This window comes from Aspergillus nomiae (genome assembly GCF_001204775.2).
Source record: "Aspergillus nomiae NRRL 13137 chromosome Unknown contig00093, whole genome shotgun sequence".
NCBI classification, from domain to species: Eukaryota; Fungi; Ascomycota; class Eurotiomycetes; order Eurotiales; family Aspergillaceae; genus Aspergillus; species Aspergillus nomiae.
In genome coordinates this window covers 45,787-67,211 of record NW_015378148.1, presented here as the reverse complement: position 1 = coordinate 67,211, position 21,425 = coordinate 45,787, and the positions used below count along the sequence as shown (strand labels likewise).

Below are 21,425 nucleotides of genomic sequence, written 5' to 3'. Positions count from 1 at the left end.
TACCATAATCAAGACAATCTCGTACTGATATCGCAGAGTGAAGCAGGATCCTTGTCGTCGCGGGTAGCCTTCTTTGGTGCTCGTTATCTTATTCCCATAGGCAGTCTTCGAGCTTTCTCTCACCGTTTTCCAGATACTTGAGTTTAGTTTTTCTCAAGACTCATCGGTTTGCGTCTACTCCCTCCAACATTGGTTAATGCGGAGATGGATGACAGCTTGCCAATCCTATATCTCAAAGAGTTTCTGACGGCCTCAGGATGTGTATGAATTGTCGCGGGTACTGAACAAAAGCTTAAGTATGTCCTCTCCTAGGCAAACTCTAAGCGTCTTTGAACCGGTAGATCTCGGTATTCGACAGTGTTTGTCGCTGACGGGCACTCGACAGTTCCTATTTCAAGATTCGTCATACCAAATATATCCCCTGAGTACTTGCTTACCAGATAGGGGTAGTCCTTGGCTATGTCTCGCCCTGTTACCGCGTAGTATCCCTTATATATTAGGATCTACTGTTTGTCAAATGCAGTTGTGATAATAGGCTGTCCTTTAGGTAAGTGAGTGACTTTGATATTTCCGTTTGAGTCGAATTCGGCAGGCCATTTTTCTGCATCGTTGCAAGGGAACCACACATATCTGTGGGCATCCTAGCAGGGCTTTTGAGTTGCACGAGGATCCCTACCAGACCTCTTCCAGCATGATGAAGCCATTTGCTTTCTTGCGTGGCCTTTTCCTTTTCACAGCAATTTCAAAAAAAAGACCTTCCGATAAGAGATCTACCCGCTACAGATTTAGAATCATGGGTTGTACAACAGCAAAGACTAGTTTTGATCGGTCAGTAAATTGATGCACAAAGATCCTTAAAATCCTTTCCAGATTGTTGATAGTTATCCTGCCCTTCCGAAATAACCATCTGGTGCTCCTGAAACATAACCAGAAAAGGTTTAGAAATAGAGTATTAAATTTTGACTGGGGGTGCATTGGGGGAAATACGCTAAAGCCTTGTCCACAAGCTCACACAAAATGATCATTGTGGCAAGTTCACAGCTCTTTCCAATCACTGACCGCTAAGATAGAGCGTAGTGCCTCTATCTACTCATAGCTATGTATCTTGGTGGGGCAGCATATAGCTCATCTAGGGGGTGTGGAGGTGACAGACTCTGCCGCTTTGGCCAGGCGACTTCGAATTGATGCTGAGCGTGCGCACTTTCGGGTTATCGATCATCAAATGAGCGGGAAGCGAAGATGGAGTGAAATTACGCTTTCAACTAGTGGGGACACATATTATATAATGAAATCGCGTGGAGCTATGCGTTAATTCGAGTGGTAGTAAAGTCTGTAGTATAACATATTCATATATATGAGGAATTGAGAGAAGAAGAGAAACACAGAGAGTGACTGTGCGCGAAGAGTAGAGGGGTTTTACAGGTGGTTCTGGGTCGAACCGTCCTCCCAATGGTGATACCTCGCGCGACTCGATTCAAGACCACTGATTTACATAGTTCTTCCTCTGTAAATGAGGGCAGATCCAATAGCCATATCCAATGCCCCATATGGGTCTCGCATAAAGTTCTTTAATGGCAGGTAAATCATGTTTTGATGGGAATACTGAAGTGGATATGGTCACTGTAGCGCATCCTATGCACGATATGATATCACTTATTGACATGATGGGCTATAGTGAAAGTAGATCCCGCCCGTTGCCTGGGGGGCTACTTGTATTCTTTTTAGAAATCCGACTCTTTACATGGTTTTTATGTGTTGTTATCCCCAGTAGTTCTGATTGGCGGTGTGAACACCCAAGAGATCTCACGCTCTGCCGCTGCACGAGAAGCGATAAGCCTAGCTGCCAAGCATATGCCCAAACTTAATCTAAATCGAAGGCCAAGTGAGATACTTGATTGACATATCTTGACTTGACAGCATTGCGAATAGACACAGTAGACAGCCCAGAGTACGAAAAATCAACTGGTAGGGCAATGCCTCTCCGGAAAGAGCATTGACATCTGCATTGTTCTGCCTTTCAAAGAACCAGAGCGTCGGAGATATGCGTTAACTGAAAGCCCATAAAGAATTGTCAGGACCATGAGAACCCCATTGAGAGATATAATACATAAATGACAAAGAACAACGTGTGACTCCGTGCAAACCTCGGCCATTACTGATTATCGAATCAATCGTATGTATCATGCGCCATGCATCGTATATTGTACAGTGAGGATCTGTACGAGGTGTTAGCGCCATGACACAACTGTGCCATAGTATTTAGCATCCTACTGACATTACTTTGTTTTGTTTTGTTTCTTTTGCTTTGTTTCCTTTGGTTTCGGATCAGATCAATGCTCGTGGCCCGGCTTTCGCAGGCGAGGATAATAGAACAAAAAGAAGACGATCACAGCCAACAAGACGACCAGCGTGGGTAAAAACATAAAGGTAAACAGTAGCAGACTCAAGCCGAAGGCGGCACTCTGGCCAGGAAAGAAACGACGAGCCATGACTTCACAAGCGTCCCAGAACATTGAGAGGATGCTGTTGAGAGAAAAGACGGTGATGGCCGTGGGCGGTCGGGGAACAGCGGCGCTAGAGCTCTTTTCGGTCGAGGGCGATGCGATCAACTCGGGAGGAAGGTTGACTGCCGGTCGAAGATGTGGACGTCGAGCGGATATATTTGATCCAAAGGTCGCAATGAGCGAGTATCGGAAGATAGGAGAGACAATAGGTAAATTTATTGAACCGCTCATGGAAGGGGGTCCAACATATGCAGATGGAGATGAAGGGGAGGGAAATGAAGGTATACATTAGGTCGTACAGTTTGAGAGTCCACATCGATCGCTTACTAAGAACATTGTTGTTCTTCAATGCTGGGGAAGGAAAATGGGTATATCGAAGAAGATAAATTACCGACTTCTGTATTCATTACCATGGGTACAAACAGCGTCTATTTCGCAAATCATAATTTACACCGTTACGGAGTACACCATGATTATTGCTGGAAGAATAGGGATTCGACACAGTTAATGAGAGTATCCGCGGGCCCCCGTAAGGATCCCTCCACGATGGACCAACGATTGGTTCGCAATCGCAAGGCCCACCGAACTCCACCGAACTACCGGCGGCTAAAAGTAGTTGGGGGAGGCACTAGACTGAATTCGGGTCATGACGCCAGATGTAAGGCATTGCTTTTCGCAGGCAGCAGCATTCCCAAAATAAGAATTACGATTCCTCTTTCCTGGTAACGTACCGTTTTGGTATGAAACGAACCCCTTCCCTCGCCCAGAGCGTGTTCGAAAGAAGTGACACTATATATGGAAATGGTACAGAGACCGAGTGGAGACAAAAACCGTCTGGTCTGAATTTATTTCCCCTCTGAGGCACAAAAGCGATCATGTGGGTAGGTGGAGGGATCCAGATCAGAGACCAAAACCCCGGGGGGAACCATCGCTCCCCTCTAGGCAACCACATACCAATTAAATGAAGTCGCTTGGAGGATCGGTTGCCATACAGGGTATAAAGAAATTACTGTGTAGTACCAGTGGCGTGGACAATGACCACCCCTTCCGAATGAAGTCGGCGACTTGTGTTGAGTCTTTGGTCGCAACACTTTTGTTCCATTTCTTTGCAGGATGCAGAGAAGATCATAAATGGGCTTATCGCTGTGACGAGTCCTTGGGAAATATTCCGAGGTTTATCCATGGCTCGCTCCATTCCCGAAATTTTCTTTTTCCAGAATACGCGAGGCCAAGGGGCAACTGGCAGAGCGCATGAAAAGAAGTTCCATACTTTGCCAGCTGAGAGCCAATTGCCTTGTAGGGCTGAAAGCTTGGCACGGATCCTCGGTTGACATTTCGTTACTTCCACGGATACCAACCAGGAGAACAAAACCACTGCTATTAATACTCACCAGGTATTAATTCTGCTGATGTGGATTTATTACCTTCAAGGAATGTGGTGGAAGATCGACAACAATACTTAAAATGTCCGTGGGGCGCATCCCTTGCACCCAGACGAACCCTGATTCACCACTTGATCTCTCTCTGCCTTTCTGTTCTCGTCCCTTACCCTTTCCCTTTCCACGCCTGTCTTTCTGCAGGAACTTTTCCCTCGACCGAACCGCGGATATGCGGACGACCCTTCACCGCCTCCCCATCGCACCTTAAATCCCCTCTGATGAATTTATTACTGTACCTTCTGGCACAACATCCCTCAGTCGACATGGGTCTGCTTACGGGAAGCCGCCAACTCGATGCGGCCGATGCCAACAACTTTGGTGTGGATTGGATCATCCACTACCAGTTTGAAGACACGGGTACGTTGTCCTTCCAATCCATCTGATCATCGAGTGAAAGTCCCTCTCGCTAAAATGTTCTCCCTTCTCTAGAGATGCTGAAAGCCATCGAAGAATTCCGCGCCCTCATCAAAGATCTGCAGGAAGCGAAATTGCAAGTACAAGTCCGCCCAGGCTATGGCGCTTCCTTGTTACTCTGCATCCGTGTCCCCCGCGACCACTTGGGAAATATGGTCTATAAATCTCGGTAAGACGAATCGCTTTCCCGACCCCGCTTTCACCCGATTCTAATACCGTCTAGAGTGAAGGACTGGCTGTATGGGATCATCCACGAGCTCCCCATCGGCGACGAGCATACCTCAATCGACTCCGAAACACCCGCCGAAGAACTCCGATCGGTATACCACGCCGTCACTTGGTCCAAGGCACTCGGCGGTGCGGGCGTCACCGCGCAATTGGGCCAGTGGAAGAATGTGGCCAGCACCTTTCCGTTGCATGATCCGACCGCCAACGCCACCTTGTTGCGCAAGTGGAGTCAGACGTTACTGCTAAATGCAGAGGATTTGGATGCGATTCGGGCTTTGTATGGCGAGAAGGTATCTCCGGACAACCTCCTCCCAGTGAATGACGCTAACATACCATCGTTCTAGGTGGCCTACTATTTCGCCTTCATCCAATGCTACTCAACATTTTTGGTCTTCCCCGCTGCGTGGGGCATCTTTACATGGCTCTACCTCGGACCCTACTCGATCACGTCCGCGGTGGTCAACTGCCTCTGGTGCATCGTGTTTGTCGAATATTGGAAAATCCGAGAAACCGACCTCGGTCTCCGATGGAACGTCCGGGGCGTGGGTGCCCTGAAGGTGAATCGCCCGCAGTATGTATGGGACAAGGAAGTACGCGACTCCGTGACGGGTGAGACCGTCCGTGTCTTCCCGGCGCACAAACAATTCCTCCGCCAGCTGTTGCTGCTGCCATTTGCCTCGATTGCCAGTCTTGCTTTGGGCTCATTGATCGTGGTAACATTCGCCATGGAAATCTTGATCGGGGAAGTTTATACGGGGCCATTCAAGGAATACCTCGAATTCCTTCCAACCGTCCTTTTCTCCCTGTCACTCCCATGGATCAACAACACCTTGACCGACATGGCCACCAAGCTAACCGATTACGAAAACTATCGCACTCAGGACCAATATGACATTGCACAGACCACAAAAACCTTCGTGATGAACTTCATTACCTCCTTCCTCCCCACGATTCTCACGGCCTTCGTCTATGTCCCATTTGGCGCCCGATTGCTCCCGTATCTCGACGTGATCCGCGTTGGAAAGCTGGCAACGGCGTTCGACACCCGCCGAGTTCATATCGATCCCTCCCGGTTGCAACAGGAGGTCATTTATCTCTCAGTGACGGGGCAGGTTCTGAGCTTTGGTGAGGAGATTCTGCTGCCCTATGTGAAACGAGTGGTCATGCAGAGGTGGCGCGACTATCGACAAAAGAATCTGCCGGCCGGACAAGGGCGTCGTTATTCGTACCGAACCGACCAGCTGTTGAATGACATCCCGGGCGAGGCATCCTTCCTGTCAAGAGTCCGGAACGAGACTGAAGCCGATGAATACAACGTTCATGACGATACATTGGAGATGTGTGTTCAGTACGGGTATCTGGCACTCTTCGGCGCGTCCTGGCCGCTGGTCCCGCTCGGCTTTCTTCTCAATAACTGGCTGGAGCTGCGGGGAGACTTCTTCAAGTTAAGTCTCGAATGCCAGCGGCCGCCCCCCATCCGAGCCGATTCCATTGGGCCGTCGCTCCAAGGCTTGGAGGTTCTCACTTGGCTCGGAACCTTGTCTACTGCAGCCATCGTCTACCTGTACCGTGGTGACATGGCTGACGTGCGTCTATCCACGCTCCTGTTGATCCTCCTTGCGGCGGAATGGGCATATCTGGGGCTCCGCTTCGTCGTACGGACAGCTGTAGAGAAGATCGCCACAGGCTCGCTGCGAAAGGAGGCCGCCAAACGCTACGCGCTTCGCAAGAACTATTTGGACTCACTCACACGAAGTACGTCTCCTAAGGGTCGACAACGCGTCCGCTTCGAAGACCGTGTCAATGTCTATACCACGGGAACGGATGTCAAAACCAAGTCTCAAGAGTTCCTGCACCCCGGTCATCATGAGACATCAAGTGAGGAGCGATTCTGGTCTTGTCCCGCCCAGGATTCTGCGGACGCCGGCGTTCGCTTAATCAAAGCCCTATGCATGGGCGATCGGGTACAAGCACAGAGTAAGTCCGAGAAGATGAAAAAGGGTGCATAGAGTGTTCCCACCCATACTCGATGATAGATTTTTCCCCTTTGCATTTCCTACATTATACAGTAGACCTGTAACCATCGCTGGTGATGATAACCTCCCTGCTGTGCGGGATCTCTCTCAATGTCTGCACCCGAGGCATATTGTCTCGGCTACCATGGATTTGAAATCCAGTTCACTGATAACGATAGCGCTACCATTCCAGGAATGCGCAGATAGCTCGGATCTTGTACATATATACTTTCTTTTCCGTCTCCGTTTCCTTGGGTCACGTGTCTCTAGTGTTTTCTGCACAAATCACATTAGTCGGTATCAACTATTTAATACACATCAGGTCTATGCAACACATTTCTTTGCGTATTAGTGCTTGTAATGAGCGTTTTTAGTGCAAGGAAACAGGGGGTAAAGCAACCTCTGCAATTATTCATACTTGCCGAGGTTTGAGACCTCAGGGTCTTGGCCCCACCCTTTGATCAAATTGCTGACAGTTCCCTGGTTAATATCTTAGATCTTAGTCTTAAAATAGAAAGTGATAATTCACTGCAAGAGGACAGAAAGCAAGGGAAACGATGGCTTAAGAAAATGTGTTAGTCGCAACACTGATCCATGGTGAGGAAATATATGTTTGTCACGTCCGCAAGCGGTGAACGGAGCACGATCATCCATCCGTCTTTTCTCGGACAGACGACATGTAACACAACAGCCTGCATGGGTCACATGGCTTATATTCTACGTCAAGTGAGTCCACGTGCCTTGACTGGGAAAGGGCGTGCGCTCTCAATCACTCCCCTCCTACTGTGAAAAGCCATTTCCCACATGGATACCGTTCCCCAAACATCAGATCCAACCACGCTTTGCTACGTATCCTCAGTACGTAACTGAGACTTTGACAGGCAGAGTGGACCCTTCGGAAAGACGGAACGGCATGAGATCCCCTCATTTCGTGAAATAGGTCATCTCCGAAATGGGTCAACTCCACGGTAGGGCTGAGACATGGGATTGGCGAAGGATCTGGATTCTAGCGGGACACGGGTGGTTTGGAAACCGAGGCTTACGCAGCTTATGATAGATACGTCAGTCGTCGGCCTGTTGCGCATGTTTCCTGCAGTATAGAGTTGATACGTGGATTGGGTAGGGATGGGCATGGATGCAGATGCTTGTTCATGCAGTCGAGGGATGTGTTGGGAAGGTGATGAGCGGTCAAGGGAGGTATGCATGCCGCCGGTGATCAAGATCGCAAGAAGGAGGACCGAGGGAAATTGTCGAATCCTTCTAGTTCTTCAGGATCGCCCAGATGGAGGATGACTAGTTTAGAAGACGGAATGACTACTAGTGGCAGTCCACTTTCAGCCCTACAAGGCAACGCCAAGTTCAGCGAAAAGTCAATCAGTCATCCGTGGTTGACCAATGGCGGACCTCGGCCGGGTTCCCCCAGTTCATTGCTTGCAGCTCTTTTCGTCCAGGTCCGTGACCGACATTCCATTCTTATTAGTCGTCCTGCTCCCCTTTCCCTTTCATTTTTTTTATCGTTACCCGTTCCGTTCAATCAGGGTGTCACCCTTCTTTCTTTCTTTCCCCCTTCCCCTCTCTTTCCTCTCTCTTGTTTCTCACACACCAATCTCCTCTTTCCTCTTCGACTTTCCTCCCGCCCCCTCTTTGACTTCGCTCTTCTGGAGGAGCGAGTCTCCTCCGGTCGCCCAATGTGTCCCCCCTCCGAATCGAAACCCGAGCTCTTTCTCCAGGAAGAGAATGAACCGGGAAAGATCGTCCCTATGGTGACTGTCGTCCGTCGGCGCGGACGATTGCATTTGGTCCACCCTCACTGGTACCGGAACAGTTTATTGGCGAGCACGGGATTTCTCGAGTTCGCGAATGCCGGGGATTTCGCGGCCAACGTGTGGAATGAGATCCCCGTACCCCGACATGCAATGATCCTGATGGCCATTGGAGGACCGATCGCTTTGATGATGAGTATTGTCGCCCTGCGCGACTTTATTCTCAGTTGGCGGAATGTCAAACTGCTCCGTGCTGAACGCCGATATCTACAATCGCTGAAACGCGATTACCTCGCATCCTCCAACCCCGACCCAGATTTGATGCGGCTGATCGACAGCCGCCTTGGCCTTGGCTGGCGCGAATTGGGCACAGAGCTGATTGACCGTGTCGCCATGGACGTTTTCCTCGGTCTGGGCGCCCTCCTGGTCGGTACTGGTACGATCATGGCCATCTGGGGAGCCCACCCGAAAGTCTTCCATGCCAGTAACCTCCTGTCGGGGTTCGTGGGAAACTCCTTCGCAGCAGCCTTCGGCGTCGTCAACGCGGTCTGGTCCGTCTACCTTGCCCGTCGATTCCACCGCTACGATAGACTATGTGCGCGCACCCCGGCTCTGTCCCCGTTCCGCGACCGTCTACACCTCCGCTTCAGCAAATTCAAGTGGCACGCAGTCGTTTCCGGGCTCACTGGACTCATCGCCGGTGCTGCCTCCATGGTCACAGCCCAAATGTGGTGGGGATACGTGGTGCTAGCGCCCTGTATGGTACTGCAGCTGCTATGCAACCGGTTCTGGCGAACCCAGCTGGGCTACGACCGCCCGATTGTCGGCGACTACGATCAACGGGGTATCCTACTCCGCGAGACGCAAGAAATCCGTGACGAAGAAAAAGATGGACCACTACTGGATAGTCTCGCCTCTACGGTCACCCTGTACAACGCACTCGGTGCTCTGCCCTCGCCGAGCGAGGCCCTTGACTGGACGAGTCTGGACTCACTTGTCCAATTCATGATCACAAATGACCTGTTCGATTCCCTCTGCGACTGGCTCGCACACGATAAATCCGTTCCTCCCGACGTCCGCGACGCCGTCTTCCGTCACCCATCTTCCTCTTCAGAGCACACCGAGATCACAGTGTCTCCCGACCACCTCCTCCGCGTTCCTGTCCCAATGCAGACCCAACTGCGTGATCTTTGCCGTCAGTACCTCCAACTGGACGGGCGGAGGGTGCTGCTCTATCGGGAGCGGTATCTGTTAGAGATGGTGGGGTCGATGCTCTCCAGGGAGAGTCAGTAATGTAGCACGTCCTGTATACTATTATGTACATCGCATCCGTTGGATGGGGATATCGATTGGGACACTCTGTGCCGGCACATGAAGCAGTAGATCTGCAAGTATAGTTATTAATGTGGTTATCTTAATCAATAGAGCAGCTTATTTATTGGGCTTTTTATTAGCTCTTGAATCAGACAGTAAAGCCATACGAGACCATTCCCAAGACACGTCCAGAATATCTATTTTATTTTAAACCCACCCCAAAGCAAGAAAGCTAAAAGCTAAACAAGCCACTCCTCCTCTTCCCCAACGGATACACCACCAAAGCAGCCACAAACAGCCCAACCGTAATCCCAATAGCAACCTGCACCATCCCAAACCCGAGATCCTGGACGGACTTCTGCTGTCCCGCCCCAGCAGACTGAGCAACCCCATGAGTCGCATTCCGGGTGACATTCGACCGAATGGCATCCGCCGACTCCACGCCCGCAATCAGCGATCCGGACGCCGCAAGACCAGACGGCACGAGGACAAATATCCCCGGTAAAATGGCGGTGGCTGCGTGTCCGTGCCACAGTCGACTGTACAGGTTTCCCATGACGCCTATGGCGAATGCGCCGACGGTGTTGGCGACCTGGGTGTTTGTCCCGAGACGCTTGGTTACGAAGTAATTAGTCACGTAGCCTGTGAAGGCGATGATGACCATTACGGGGCCCTGTTTCCATTTCCCCTGGTTGATGATCAGGAGGCAGATGGAGAAGGCGACGACGAATGGGAAGCGGGCTACGTAGGGGTTTTCGAAGCCGAGGATGTTGGGGCAGGTTGTGTTGGATGTTGCGGAGCGGTCGATGAGGCCGTAGATGGTTGTTCCGACCGTGACGCCGTAGCCGAGGAAGAGGGAGTAGATGATTGCGTAGACCATGCGGATGGAGCCCGGGACGATCTTGTGGGATTGGAGTTCCAGACTGCTACAGAGGACGGTGTACCCTGGGAGAATGAGGGCGATGGAGGATTGGGCGATGGCGGAAAAGCAGAAGAGGTATTGGTTGGGCGTGCCGTGGATGGTGGTTGTTATGCTGCCGATGGCGCGCGCAATGAAGGAGGTTAGCACTGCGGCTGTTACTTCGAAGACGTTTGAGTAGAGAACTGAGCGTGGCGCGATGACATGCTGCATGATGCCGAGCAGACAGCCGTTGCAGAAGATGATGGGCATGTCGATGGGTCTGGCGCCGAAGGCGAATGGGCCGACCATGGCGGTGGCTAGGCCACAGACTAGCACGATGATGAGCTTGTTGTACCGGGGTTTTCGTTTCATGATGTCTTCCAGTTCTTGGGTTGCTTCCTCAATGCCTATAACGTCGTGGATGACGTTTTTGTAGATGTTGTGAGTTTCGGAGAGACGGCCTAGGTCGACGCCCTGTGAGACGCGGACGAGTTTGACTTCCGCGGTTCGGGTCGAGGGATCGTCAAAAGACATTATCATGCAGCCGGGGACGTAGAGGTACTGGCTATCCACTTGGAGGACCTTCGCGGTCATTTGCATGTACTCCTCTAAGCGATGCGTGGGGGCCCCGAAGACCATGAGTGCCTTGCACAGCTGCATAATGTACCTCTCGCGCGCGATAATCTGTGCAATCTGTAGAGTAATTTGAATTTCATCCTCGAGCCTCATATTCCCCGGCGATTGCTTGCTGCGCCGTTTCGAGGCAGCTGTAAGTATTTCACTTGAGACCGGTGTGCTCGCCCCACTGATATTCGTCGAGGTGGCAGCCAGAGTGTTAGGCGACATATTCGGCGGCTTCTTATACCATTTCATTTTCCGTGGCGTAGTTGTCCCAGATGGGCTTCCACTCAGAGGCGTCCCGATCTCTCTAGGAGACTGACTTATGTTCGACGGTACGCCTATATGTACATGATCCAGAGCTCCGTTGAGTTTCAGAAGCTGGGACAAAACACCTCCATTACTCCCACGGCGTCGTATACCCGCCCCATTCCACGCGTCAGCAGGACTACCCCAGTAATCCGGACCCTTGTGCGGATAGTGTTTGTTATGTCCGGGCCGATGATATGCCATTTTATCCTGTGACAATTCTCGGACAAGCCGATGGGCCTCAGAGCTCGATCTGTGATGGTCATACCCCTTCTCAGAAAGCGTGAGCTCGCTACTGACCGCCGATTCAGGACGGTATTGCATAGCACGCACGTCTCCTTCATCAGAAGGTGGACGGCCCAGCCGAGCCGCGCACTCTCTCGCCTTCTTCGTCGCCGCATGTCTCAGCTGGTTAAGTCGGCTTAGCAGCGAATCACCAATACCAGTGTGAGAAGGCTGAGCTAGGGACTCTTTCTCGAAATCAACACTATCTGTCCCCTGAGGCTGACTAAGATAAATGGATTGTTTCCTCGGTCGTGCCTCGGTGATATCCACAGATCTCTGCGTGGATCGACGACGTTCAGGAGGTAGCTCTTCGGGTGATCCCTCTGACTCCGTGTCAACATCACCATATTCGTATCTCAGGTCCGTACCGAAATGGACCCGATGCCGAGACGGTGATACGTGGGTCGGGCTGACGTTATCCGGATTGGTCCCTTGTGTCCCTGCATGATGCTCAGGGGTCCCTGGACTTTGGTTCTCGACACTCCGGTAGCTGATTAATGAACTCTGGCTCGCTTCACTGTCGCGGCGGTTCTGCGGCATGGGGCTGGTGTGGGGGAGTTTGAATAGTCAGGGGTAAAGGTGTGGGATGTAGGGGGTTTCACCCTACACGATGGAAAGCTATGGCGTGTGATAGTGTCTCGAGTGTATATGAAAACATGCAGACTAGTGTAGGGTATTGTTGTTTATATCCAGACGCAAGTGAAACATGAATAGCAGCAAAACCACATGGCTCGGATAAACTTCAGGATGGCCCGCAGTCACGACAGCGTTAGTCAGTATTATTCAAGATGGTCGAGACTTTGGGCACGATGATAAAACGGAGGACGTCTACGGGATGGTCGGTCGTCCAAGAATAGAAAATGGGCATAGGGTGCAGCATGGAAATCCATAACGGGCCCTACCACGGGTAGATCAACGTCATATATGGATCAGCACACGATAACACCACCGAAAGGCACCACTGACAGCTTTATCGGAGTGGACAGCTGGTGTGGAACTCCCTGGACGTTGACGCACTGGGAGAACAGTCTATGACGCAAACAGGCAGTATGTGGGTCCAGAGGAACATCGGAGTTTTCGAGTTTATAGGACCTGTGGACGCTATCACACCAGCTTGAGTATTACTGAATAATGCCCCTAAAGAGCGTCTCAATGCCTTTTTGTTGGCCATATCTTGTTCGTTTAGTAGTATGTGCTAGTGCTGCAGAGTCGATCATTCAGTTGGGGTGGGATATTCTGGCCATGGAAAAGCTTTGAATGTGGACCGTCGGCGGTCTAGACATTGTTTTTCAACTTCAGAGTTCGATAGGTCCGATCTAGAACGTTGGCATAGTCACATCAACTTTTAATTCGGACATTCCACGATAAACATCGGTCGGTCATAGGGCGATCGTAGAACTCTCTGTACCCGAGAAGATGCCGGCGACAAATCGGAGTCGGAACCCACGGCATAAACCTCCGGATCTTGTAGGATGAACTCGGGAAAGGTTAAGCAGGCCGGTAACCATATCTCGTGGTCTAGATTACCGGCCGATTGCGTAGGATCGAGAGATACCACTGTGGTGTTCTCTATGTGCAGGCTTTGAATTCCTTTAAGGTCAGAAACAGTCCTCCACACGAAACCAGAGCAGCTAATTGATAGAGCTTAATTTCAGTCAAGACGTGATCTTCCTTGCGAGAGGTATGAACAATGTAGCATTCCCGAGACGCTTATGTACATACTTACACAAGCACATCATGCGGGTGCCAGGCCAAAAGCACCGGGAAGCTGTTCAGTGAACCAACATTTCAAATTTACATCTATTGGAATTGTCTAGACGGCTTCTTATATTACTCTCAGACCGAGATAATGTAAATGATCGTCCGAGTTAACGACACGCATCTAAATATAGAACCACCTTGCCAATTGAGCCCTGCATCGGATATACTAGTTCCGTTGATGCCTACGTTAAGTCGAGAGTCAGGATTTCTACAATACTGGACTCGCACTACTGTGACCTAGGAGCGAGTACGAGAGCGAGACAAATACGAGGCAAATGAGGAAAACAATTTTCTCAACCCTGATCTCTCAGCTAGAGCCTACTCCCTTATCATCGCCTGTGGGTCGACTAAGATTTGACTACCGTGCGGCTTTCCCGAACGCGAGAACGAAAACGAATCCGACGATGAAATAGCACTGAGAAAACTCATTAACCTCTGGAAGTGCTATTTTAACATCATATCTGGGAAAATATAATCTGAAACATCTCCACATAGTTCATACATAGTCCTTTTGACTTAATGTCTGTTGCCGCCAAGCGAGGCTATTTAGAAGTATGGAAGTGTTGAACCTCTGGGCCTATGATTATTGGCTATGCCACAGTATCCTTCATGATGGATTTTCTTCTGCCTAGTTTTGCTTGTTCCTTCAATTCTGCAGCGTGGCTAGATATTCGATTTAAAAGTACTGTCTTTCAGTGTGCTGGCCTTGTTCTCTCACGACCACATCATACAGCCCTGTTGCATCGAAGGTTATTCTGGCAGCAAGAGATGAACATGATTACACACCGTACGGACAGCAGCCCAACAGGGGATGCAATATCATTTTCCTTTTATCACTATGACCCGAGTATGGCGGGTGCTGTTGTCTTCATCATTCTTTTCGCCGGCACAACACTCTTTCATATCTACCAGATGGTCCGAACCCGAACTTGGTTCTTTCTCCCTTTTGTGATTGGCGGCATATGTTAGTGAGCCTTCTCTCGTAGGGAAACTCATGCTTTTAATAAGCAAGGAATGCTAACTTGAGCAGTCGAGGTACTCGGATATATTGGGCGCGCCATGTCCAGTCGGGAATCCCCGAATTGGACCTTGGGACCATATCTCATCCAAACCTTATTCCTGCTCCTTGCGCCAGCCTTGCTCGCCGCTTCGATATACATGTTCCTCGGACGAATAATATTAGTTCTACGGGCAGAGTCGCACGCAATCATGAGAAAAAAATGGTTAACTAAAGTCTTTGTGACGGGCGACGTGCTGTCTTTCCTCCTGCAAGGCTCTGGTTAGTGACGATACAACCCATTAGTACGAATAACCACCACCAGAACAGTACTAAATATCTCTTCGATTTCTAGGCGGAGGTATCCAAAGCGGCGGCACCCTTGACAGCATGAAGCTAGGAGAGAAAATCATCGTCATCGGACTTTTCGTCCAAATATTTTTCTTTGGATTTTTCATCATCACGGCAGGCTCGTTCGATATGAAATTGAAGAAATACCCTATCCCGCGATGCCACTTACCCGAGATCCCCTGGAGGAAGCATATGAATGTGTTATACGCTTCAAGCATGCTGATCATGATCCGGTCTGTATTCCGCTTGGTCGAGTATCTGCAGGGGAATAATGGCTATCTCCTGCATCACGAAATTTTCCTCTATATCTTTGATGCGGTGCTGATATTGATCGCCATGGTGATCTTCAATATCTGCCACCCTAGCGGAATTGGGCAGCTGCTGGCTAATGAAGCGGATTATGAACTGAAAGACACGTATAGTGCAGTACCGTGAGTATAATCTTATATCTATTTTAGAAGAGACGGGCTCCATCACTTTCGATAATTGAGGTTATGTATATGAAAGCATAGAAGCATACTTCATCTTTTAGTTTACAATTTTCTTACAAACTTCTACCATCAAACTGTTAGAACAAACAATCGGGCAAAAGATAATCGTTTTACTTCGCATTTGGGGTGGCTTTTATTTATTGCCGGTCATCAAAGGTGGCTATAAAGTAAATCATATATGATTTTGGAAGGTGGCGCAAGGAGGCCATCACGTGGGAGGGGATGAGGCTGAAGAACGAGGCTAATATAACAGTTGCTTTGGTTCCTTTCATCAACCGTTTGATACTTCTGTGGGATACTCGTTAATTAGAACCCGAGGATGGCAGATCCTGGATCGGTGATTGGTACAGTTGCAGCTGTTTTGCAACTAGCACAGACCGCTTGTAAAGCCGCCCTGGAGCTTTATAACTTCTGCTCGGTTGTTCAGAATGCACCCCAAGAGATTATCACCATCAGCCGAGATGCCCATGCATTCTACATGACGATCTCCAATCTGGAAAGCTCCCTCCGCAGCGACACAGTAACAACAGTCGTAAGCAGAGACGCGGAGCTTATGACAGCCTTAGAGACGCTGAAGATCCCGATTGAAAATTGCTCCTTGGCGTGTGAAGCGATTTTGGAGAAACTTCAACCACATCTCCGAGTTGATGGTTCCTCATCTCAGGACACGACGATAACTGATACGACTGATGTTACATTACCAATCCAACGAAGATTCAGCCGTCGAAACATGATGTGGTATTTCAAGCGAAAGGAAATTATTGCTTTGGCCGCGGAGTTGGAGCGAAGTAAAGCGACACTTGGGGGCGCTATGAGGAATGCAATTTTGTTTGTCTCTTCACGAACCTCCTACAGAGAATATTCTCACAGGTCCTCGATAGTTTGGTTGCACTGAAAATCCATGCGGTCGTGGGCCCCGGTATCATAGTCCAAGGGAGCCTTGACACCAACGATCTCGATCCATCTTTGACAGGACGCTCGGCATCACAGAGTATCGGCGAATCCCGAGGACACTACCGATTCAAGGACCTAGGGTCGGCGTTGACGGAATATGCTGCCCTGGTGTCTGATCACCCCATCGGCCCTTTCCGCAACTACGAGCTGGAAGGCTCGGCAACTATAGATCTGTGAGATAAGCACCTTCAGGTAATCTCTTGCATACCTGTATGTTTGGGTATATTTATTTACCCTGCCTCGGGCATTAGCTCACATCTTGCAGAGTGGTTCGAAGGGTAGATTTGCGGTGAGCTCCTTTGGGAAACTGTCACAGAAATGCTGAGCGAGCTGGTGACCAACCTCGAGCTTTGTACAGAGTGTCTATCACTGTGGGAACTAGATATCTTTGGAGAATGGATTCTAGAGCTGTTGTATCTATTTTGCTCTCGAGCATTTCGTAATCCATGCAGTCCAGAATTTTACCGCGTTGATTTTCTAGACGCGAGGAATTAAGCTAAGTTTTTCAAGTGACGACAATTTGGTTTAACGAAGAGTTGAAGAGGGGGTCAGACCAGGAACAATCATTACATATGATCGTGATTAGGTATGTAATTTTGCACCAGTGTAAGGATATGCAGGATACAGCGCAGCCAAATGAAAGTGGTGTTTGAAGCTCTAATACTGGAGGAGATATAAGAAATATATATAGTGGGCCAGGGCAAGGACGTCGATGGGCTGGATGGTTTGGCGTAGGCTAAATAATACCAAACACATCAAAAAACTAAATAGTCAAAGCTTCGTGTACACACAACTATGTTTCCCGTTGATTTGGTGGTATTTCATCAAAACGTTACTTGGTGTGTCTGCATACAGGTGTAGTTGAACTTGACATTATAGCCTTGGCACATAAAGCACTTGGGCAAAGGATAAACTCAACAATCGGCCGGCTGGCCCAATGGCAAGGCGCTTGACTACGAATCAAGAGATTGCAGGTTCGATCCCTGCGTCGGTCAATTCTTTTTGGTTCTCTCTAAAGATCCATATCTTTTTTGAACATGAAGACGTTGGTTGGCTTTTCGCCGCTGTGGATCTCCAGGCCAAGATTTTCTACCGACGGTGCCGGGCTCTGTTGTGATTGGTCCATGACAGTCAAGTATGTCCCCTTCAACAGGAACAGGCCCTAACAGTGAGTACGGCATCCAGCCCACAAATGATTTGACGCAACAAATGGGTCAAGTAAACCAAGCACCCATAGTTCGGTTTGTCCTAACACATAGCGGACTTGTGGCACGGCCTCTGTATTTCCCAGATACTTGCTTGTGAGCCAAGAACTACGCCACCAGCCGAGCTAGTTAGCGACGGACAAAGAACTCTGCGGCTATGAGCGACTAGCTGTAGCCCTAACGTGGTGTTGCCTTGCTACTGTAGCCATCTGCCTACCCCTCTCTCATGTCAGAGACGTGACATTTAAGCACCAGTCTGCCAATTCTAATTTTCACGCATTGCTTCGTAGTTGAAAGTAGAAGCCATTTCTAACACTATGGTATCGGCTGAGCAGCTAGCTGTGGAAGGGAGGTAGTGGTCACCTAAAAACAAAACGAATCATGAATGGGACTGTATGGTGGTATGGAGACAGGGGTCGGGTCGTAATTTAGCCCACGGCTAAGTTCGATCGGGGCTTTGGGCGAGGGGGGTAGCTGAGACCATTCCCCTCACGTTGGGGACTGTATTACCACAGAAAATCAGAACAAAGGAAGAGAAAAATAGACAGATTACTTGTAATATGTGAGGCGTCTGTGGCGGCGACAACCGGGACATCGACTGGGATGCGTTTACCGCCCTTACCCTTGTAGTCGGCGTAGCTAATAGTTAAACGCTTGAAGTATAAATGAGTCTTTCCAGCCTTATTTATGGACATCTATCACCTACACCCGTGCAGCTCAATATGAGGATTAGCTGAGCGAGGTGTAATCATCCTTCTGCGCGGAGAACCTTTCAGTCATTCCCTGCCAAGCAGCAGCCCTAATCCCTGGAATATACCTGGCATTAAGACTAGGGATCTAATCCATCTGCTCTGCTTTTACATGGTTCATGAGTGGCCAATTCTTTGTTCCTGTTCGCGCCGGAGCGGGGTTTAAATTAACTTGCCTGTTGATTAAGTCATGGTTTCCAACCTATCTGCTCTGAATTCACTCTTGCTTTCGCTCTTGCCTTCTTCCTCTCTATTATCCCCCTAGAGCAACGAACCACTAGAGCAGTTTCAATCACCATGACCTCGCCCATCGGAGTGCACCTGGTAGGAAGCATCCCCTTGCCTGACACTGAGCAGGTTTTCAGGAAAATTCCAGCAGCGCTGCCAGACCGTCTCTACTCAATCCCAGACGGCGAACCAGGCATCCGGCAAAACTACATCCGCTGGGAGCTTCCCTGCTTTCCCAAGGAGACATACCGCCCGTTCTTGCCAGGTAGCACCGAGTTACCCGCCGACCATCCCGGTTTTACTCAGGATTCCGTGGCACCCTCTCAGTACGATGGTGCTGCGCTCGAATCCTATAAGCGATTCGTGCAACTACGCGATCAAGGCGTCATACCTTCGGGAGTACGATTTCAAGTCTCGCTCCCATCACCCCTAGCCTGCATCCAGGGGCACTTGCGTCCTGAAGTCCATGAAGAGCTCGAACCGTTCTACGAACGCCGTATCCACGACTCTCTGAACGGGATTGTAGCCGGCATCCCAGCTCAAGACCTCGCAATCCAATGGGATTTGCCCTTCGAAGTGATTGATTTGGAGTATGAGCGAGGTCGGTTTCCCGACGGCTTCCCGTTCAAGCCACACTTTGCTCCCGTCAAACAGGGCGTATTGGATCGGATCCAGCGTCTCTGCGCGGGAATCCCGGGAGATGTTCATGTCGGCTTCCATTTGTGCTACGGGGATCTGGAAGGCAAGCATCTGATTGAACCTGAGGATCTGGCGTTGTTGGTGGAGTTCGCGAATGACATCGCAAAGACAATCAGACCACACGTGGTGAATTGGATCCATATGCCTGTGCCCAAGAGCCGGGACGACGTGGCGTACTTTAAGCCGTTGAAGGGATTGGCGGTGGATGAGGATACGCGGCTGGTACTGGGATTGGTGCATTTCGACGACGACGAGGGGACGAAACGTCGGATCAAGGCTGCGCAGGAGGCCACCGGGAAGAGGTTCAGCGTGGCGACTGAGTGTGGAATGGGGAGAGTGCCGAAGGAACAGCTTGATAGTATCCTGAGGATCTCGAAAGAGGTGACGGAGCCTATTAACTAAGTGGGCTGACCGATTGGTGTCACTCACTTGCTGTTCCATGTTCGTTAATCGTTAATCGGAATGCAACAAACAGTAGAATATACCGGATTAGTTGTCATTTCAGGGCCTCAATCTCTCCTGGCGTAAACCTCTTGTCTGTTTCCGCGAGCCAGGTCTACCACTCCCCTCATCCCTCATCCAAGACTTCACGATACTAATTGATCATCAACATCACCAGCACCAGTACATCTTTACACCGAGTATATCTCTAGTTTCTAATAGGCAACGACCCGCTACCCGGACGCTGACTTTCATTGGCACATCACTTCACATGTATTGTCGTCTGCCTATATTGACGCCATACTTGCCACAAGACTTGCGAGGGATATAAGGTTGTCGATACTTGTTAGACCGCTGGCGGATAGCATGCATGGTATTATACAGACCAACAAGATAAAAGAGTTGCTGTCATCCGTTTCAAAAAGCTCTCACGATAACCTCTCAATCTCAATCTCAAGTAAATCGTACGTCTCAGTTGCAGTGTACGGTGGAGAAGTTCTCACCACGAGTGGCGGCGGAATGGTATCAGTAGCCATGGTTTGGAGGGAAGGGGGCTTCAAGAAGATGAGGTAGAGGTGAGGTTCTTTGCGTGATCTTCACGACTGTTCCATGAATCAGGCACACGTGACTGTTGTTTACAGTGTTTGTGGGTATCTACTACCTTGAAATATTTTCTTGTGTCTGGTTGTACTCAAAATTCTCATTAGATAAAGCTAACAATATGCCGTTGTTTTGCTATTGTATCATTTTGAATATTAGTAGCTTCTCTCCTCCTTGATATATCGCACTGTCCTATACAGCCTGTAGAGACTGTACACAGTCTACAATAAGTTCATACATAGAGGAGCAGTCCGGGGGTCCACGCAGAACCCGACCCGCAAAGTCGGACTCAGGCAAGGACTCGGCGATCGGAACCTTAGTAAATTCCGTGAGTTGATGTATGTTAGATCGGATGGAATGCAGCACGCTGGTTAGAGCCGCGTATTCAGTCCTCATTGTATGGTGATCCGGCCCAGAATATATATGTCACGACTGGAAAGATGTCTCACGCGGTATCGTCAGCATACCGAATCGCCATCGGATCCGTGAGCAAACATTTTATAGAAATACAAAAGCTAAAAACGTTTCTCTAGTATATAAACCAAAGTATACTAACCTTTAAGCACTAGTACCCTAGAAGTATTTTGTGCAGCGAAGCGAAACGTAGCAAGCATGGTAGAGGGCTGCGCGAAAGGATCTGGCTTCTGATTGGTGGAAAATTGTCCTTTTGCACCATTTACCTATAAGACGGTGGGTGTATCTGGCAGGATTATACCACTGAATGAAACTATAAGCCAGCTGCCTGAACTGCTTGAATCGCTTAAACTATTTATTAGGGTACAGGTAGCTCGCTTCTAGTGCCATATGGCGGACATTTGTAACCCTCCGGAGTCCGAAGTAATCACTGGGCAATGATATACTATTACCCGATATAGGTTCCTCTGGTACACTTGGTCGGTGCTGGACATTTATCCGCGCTCGGTCCGCCGCCGACCCGCCCGCTGGATCCGCTCGAGATGGTGTCTTTTCCCTCGTCGACCGGACATGTTCTCCGCTCCGTCTATCTGTACCGTGGACTGGAACCTTGGGTGAGTTGGAGAGTTGGAGAGTTGGAGCGCATACTGAAAGTCTACTTAAGAGAATATGATATAGGATTTCTTTCCCTGCGGAATTTAGAGTGCTTACATGGACTTGAATTCCACACTACACGAGTCATGTC

General features: G+C 49.6%; 6 protein-coding genes across 6 annotated transcripts; 4 read left to right on the top strand and 2 right to left on the bottom strand.

The window, feature by feature from the left end:
- Nucleotides 1-2,330: 2,330 nt before the first annotated feature.
- Nucleotides 2,331-2,735, bottom strand: ANOM_005704 (uncharacterized protein; the record flags this gene model as incomplete). Its single annotated transcript, XM_015550961.1, has 1 exon — nt 2,331-2,735. The coding sequence occupies one exon, from the start codon at nt 2,733-2,735 to the stop codon at nt 2,331-2,333; it is 405 nt and encodes a 134-aa protein (XP_015407984.1).
- A 1,471-nt stretch (nt 2,736-4,206) lies between these two features.
- ANOM_005703 (anoctamin family protein) lies at nt 4,207-6,594 on the top strand (the record flags this gene model as incomplete). Its single annotated transcript, XM_015550960.1, has 4 exons — nt 4,207-4,300; nt 4,373-4,526; nt 4,581-4,875; nt 4,930-6,594. The coding sequence occupies 4 exons, from the start codon at nt 4,207-4,209 to the stop codon at nt 6,592-6,594; spliced, it is 2,208 nt and encodes a 735-aa protein (XP_015407994.1).
- A 1,694-nt stretch (nt 6,595-8,288) lies between these two features.
- Nucleotides 8,289-9,656, top strand: ANOM_005702 (uncharacterized protein; the record flags this gene model as incomplete). The annotated part of the gene is made up of 1 exon (XM_015550959.1): nt 8,289-9,656. One exon carries the CDS (start codon nt 8,289-8,291, stop codon nt 9,654-9,656), a length of 1,368 nt encoding a protein of 455 aa, XP_015407995.1.
- Nucleotides 9,657-9,909: 253 nt separating this feature from the next.
- Nucleotides 9,910-12,330, bottom strand: ANOM_005701 (threonine/serine exporter family protein; the record flags this gene model as incomplete). The annotated part of the gene is made up of 1 exon (XM_015550958.1): nt 9,910-12,330. The coding sequence occupies one exon, from the start codon at nt 12,328-12,330 to the stop codon at nt 9,910-9,912; it is 2,421 nt and encodes an 806-aa protein (XP_015407993.1).
- A 2,070-nt stretch (nt 12,331-14,400) lies between these two features.
- On the top strand, nt 14,401-16,521 carry ANOM_005700 (RTA1 domain-containing protein; the record flags this gene model as incomplete). Its single annotated transcript, XM_015550957.1, has 5 exons — nt 14,401-14,515; nt 14,582-14,830; nt 14,904-15,330; nt 15,709-16,218; nt 16,272-16,521. 5 exons carry the CDS (start codon nt 14,401-14,403, stop codon nt 16,519-16,521), a joined length of 1,551 nt encoding a protein of 516 aa, XP_015407996.1.
- Nucleotides 16,522-18,595: 2,074 nt separating this feature from the next.
- ANOM_005699 (uncharacterized protein) lies at nt 18,596-19,627 on the top strand (the record flags this gene model as incomplete). Its single annotated transcript, XM_015550956.1, has 1 exon — nt 18,596-19,627. One exon carries the CDS (start codon nt 18,596-18,598, stop codon nt 19,625-19,627), a length of 1,032 nt encoding a protein of 343 aa, XP_015408000.1.
- Nucleotides 19,628-21,425: the final 1,798 nt, after the last annotated feature.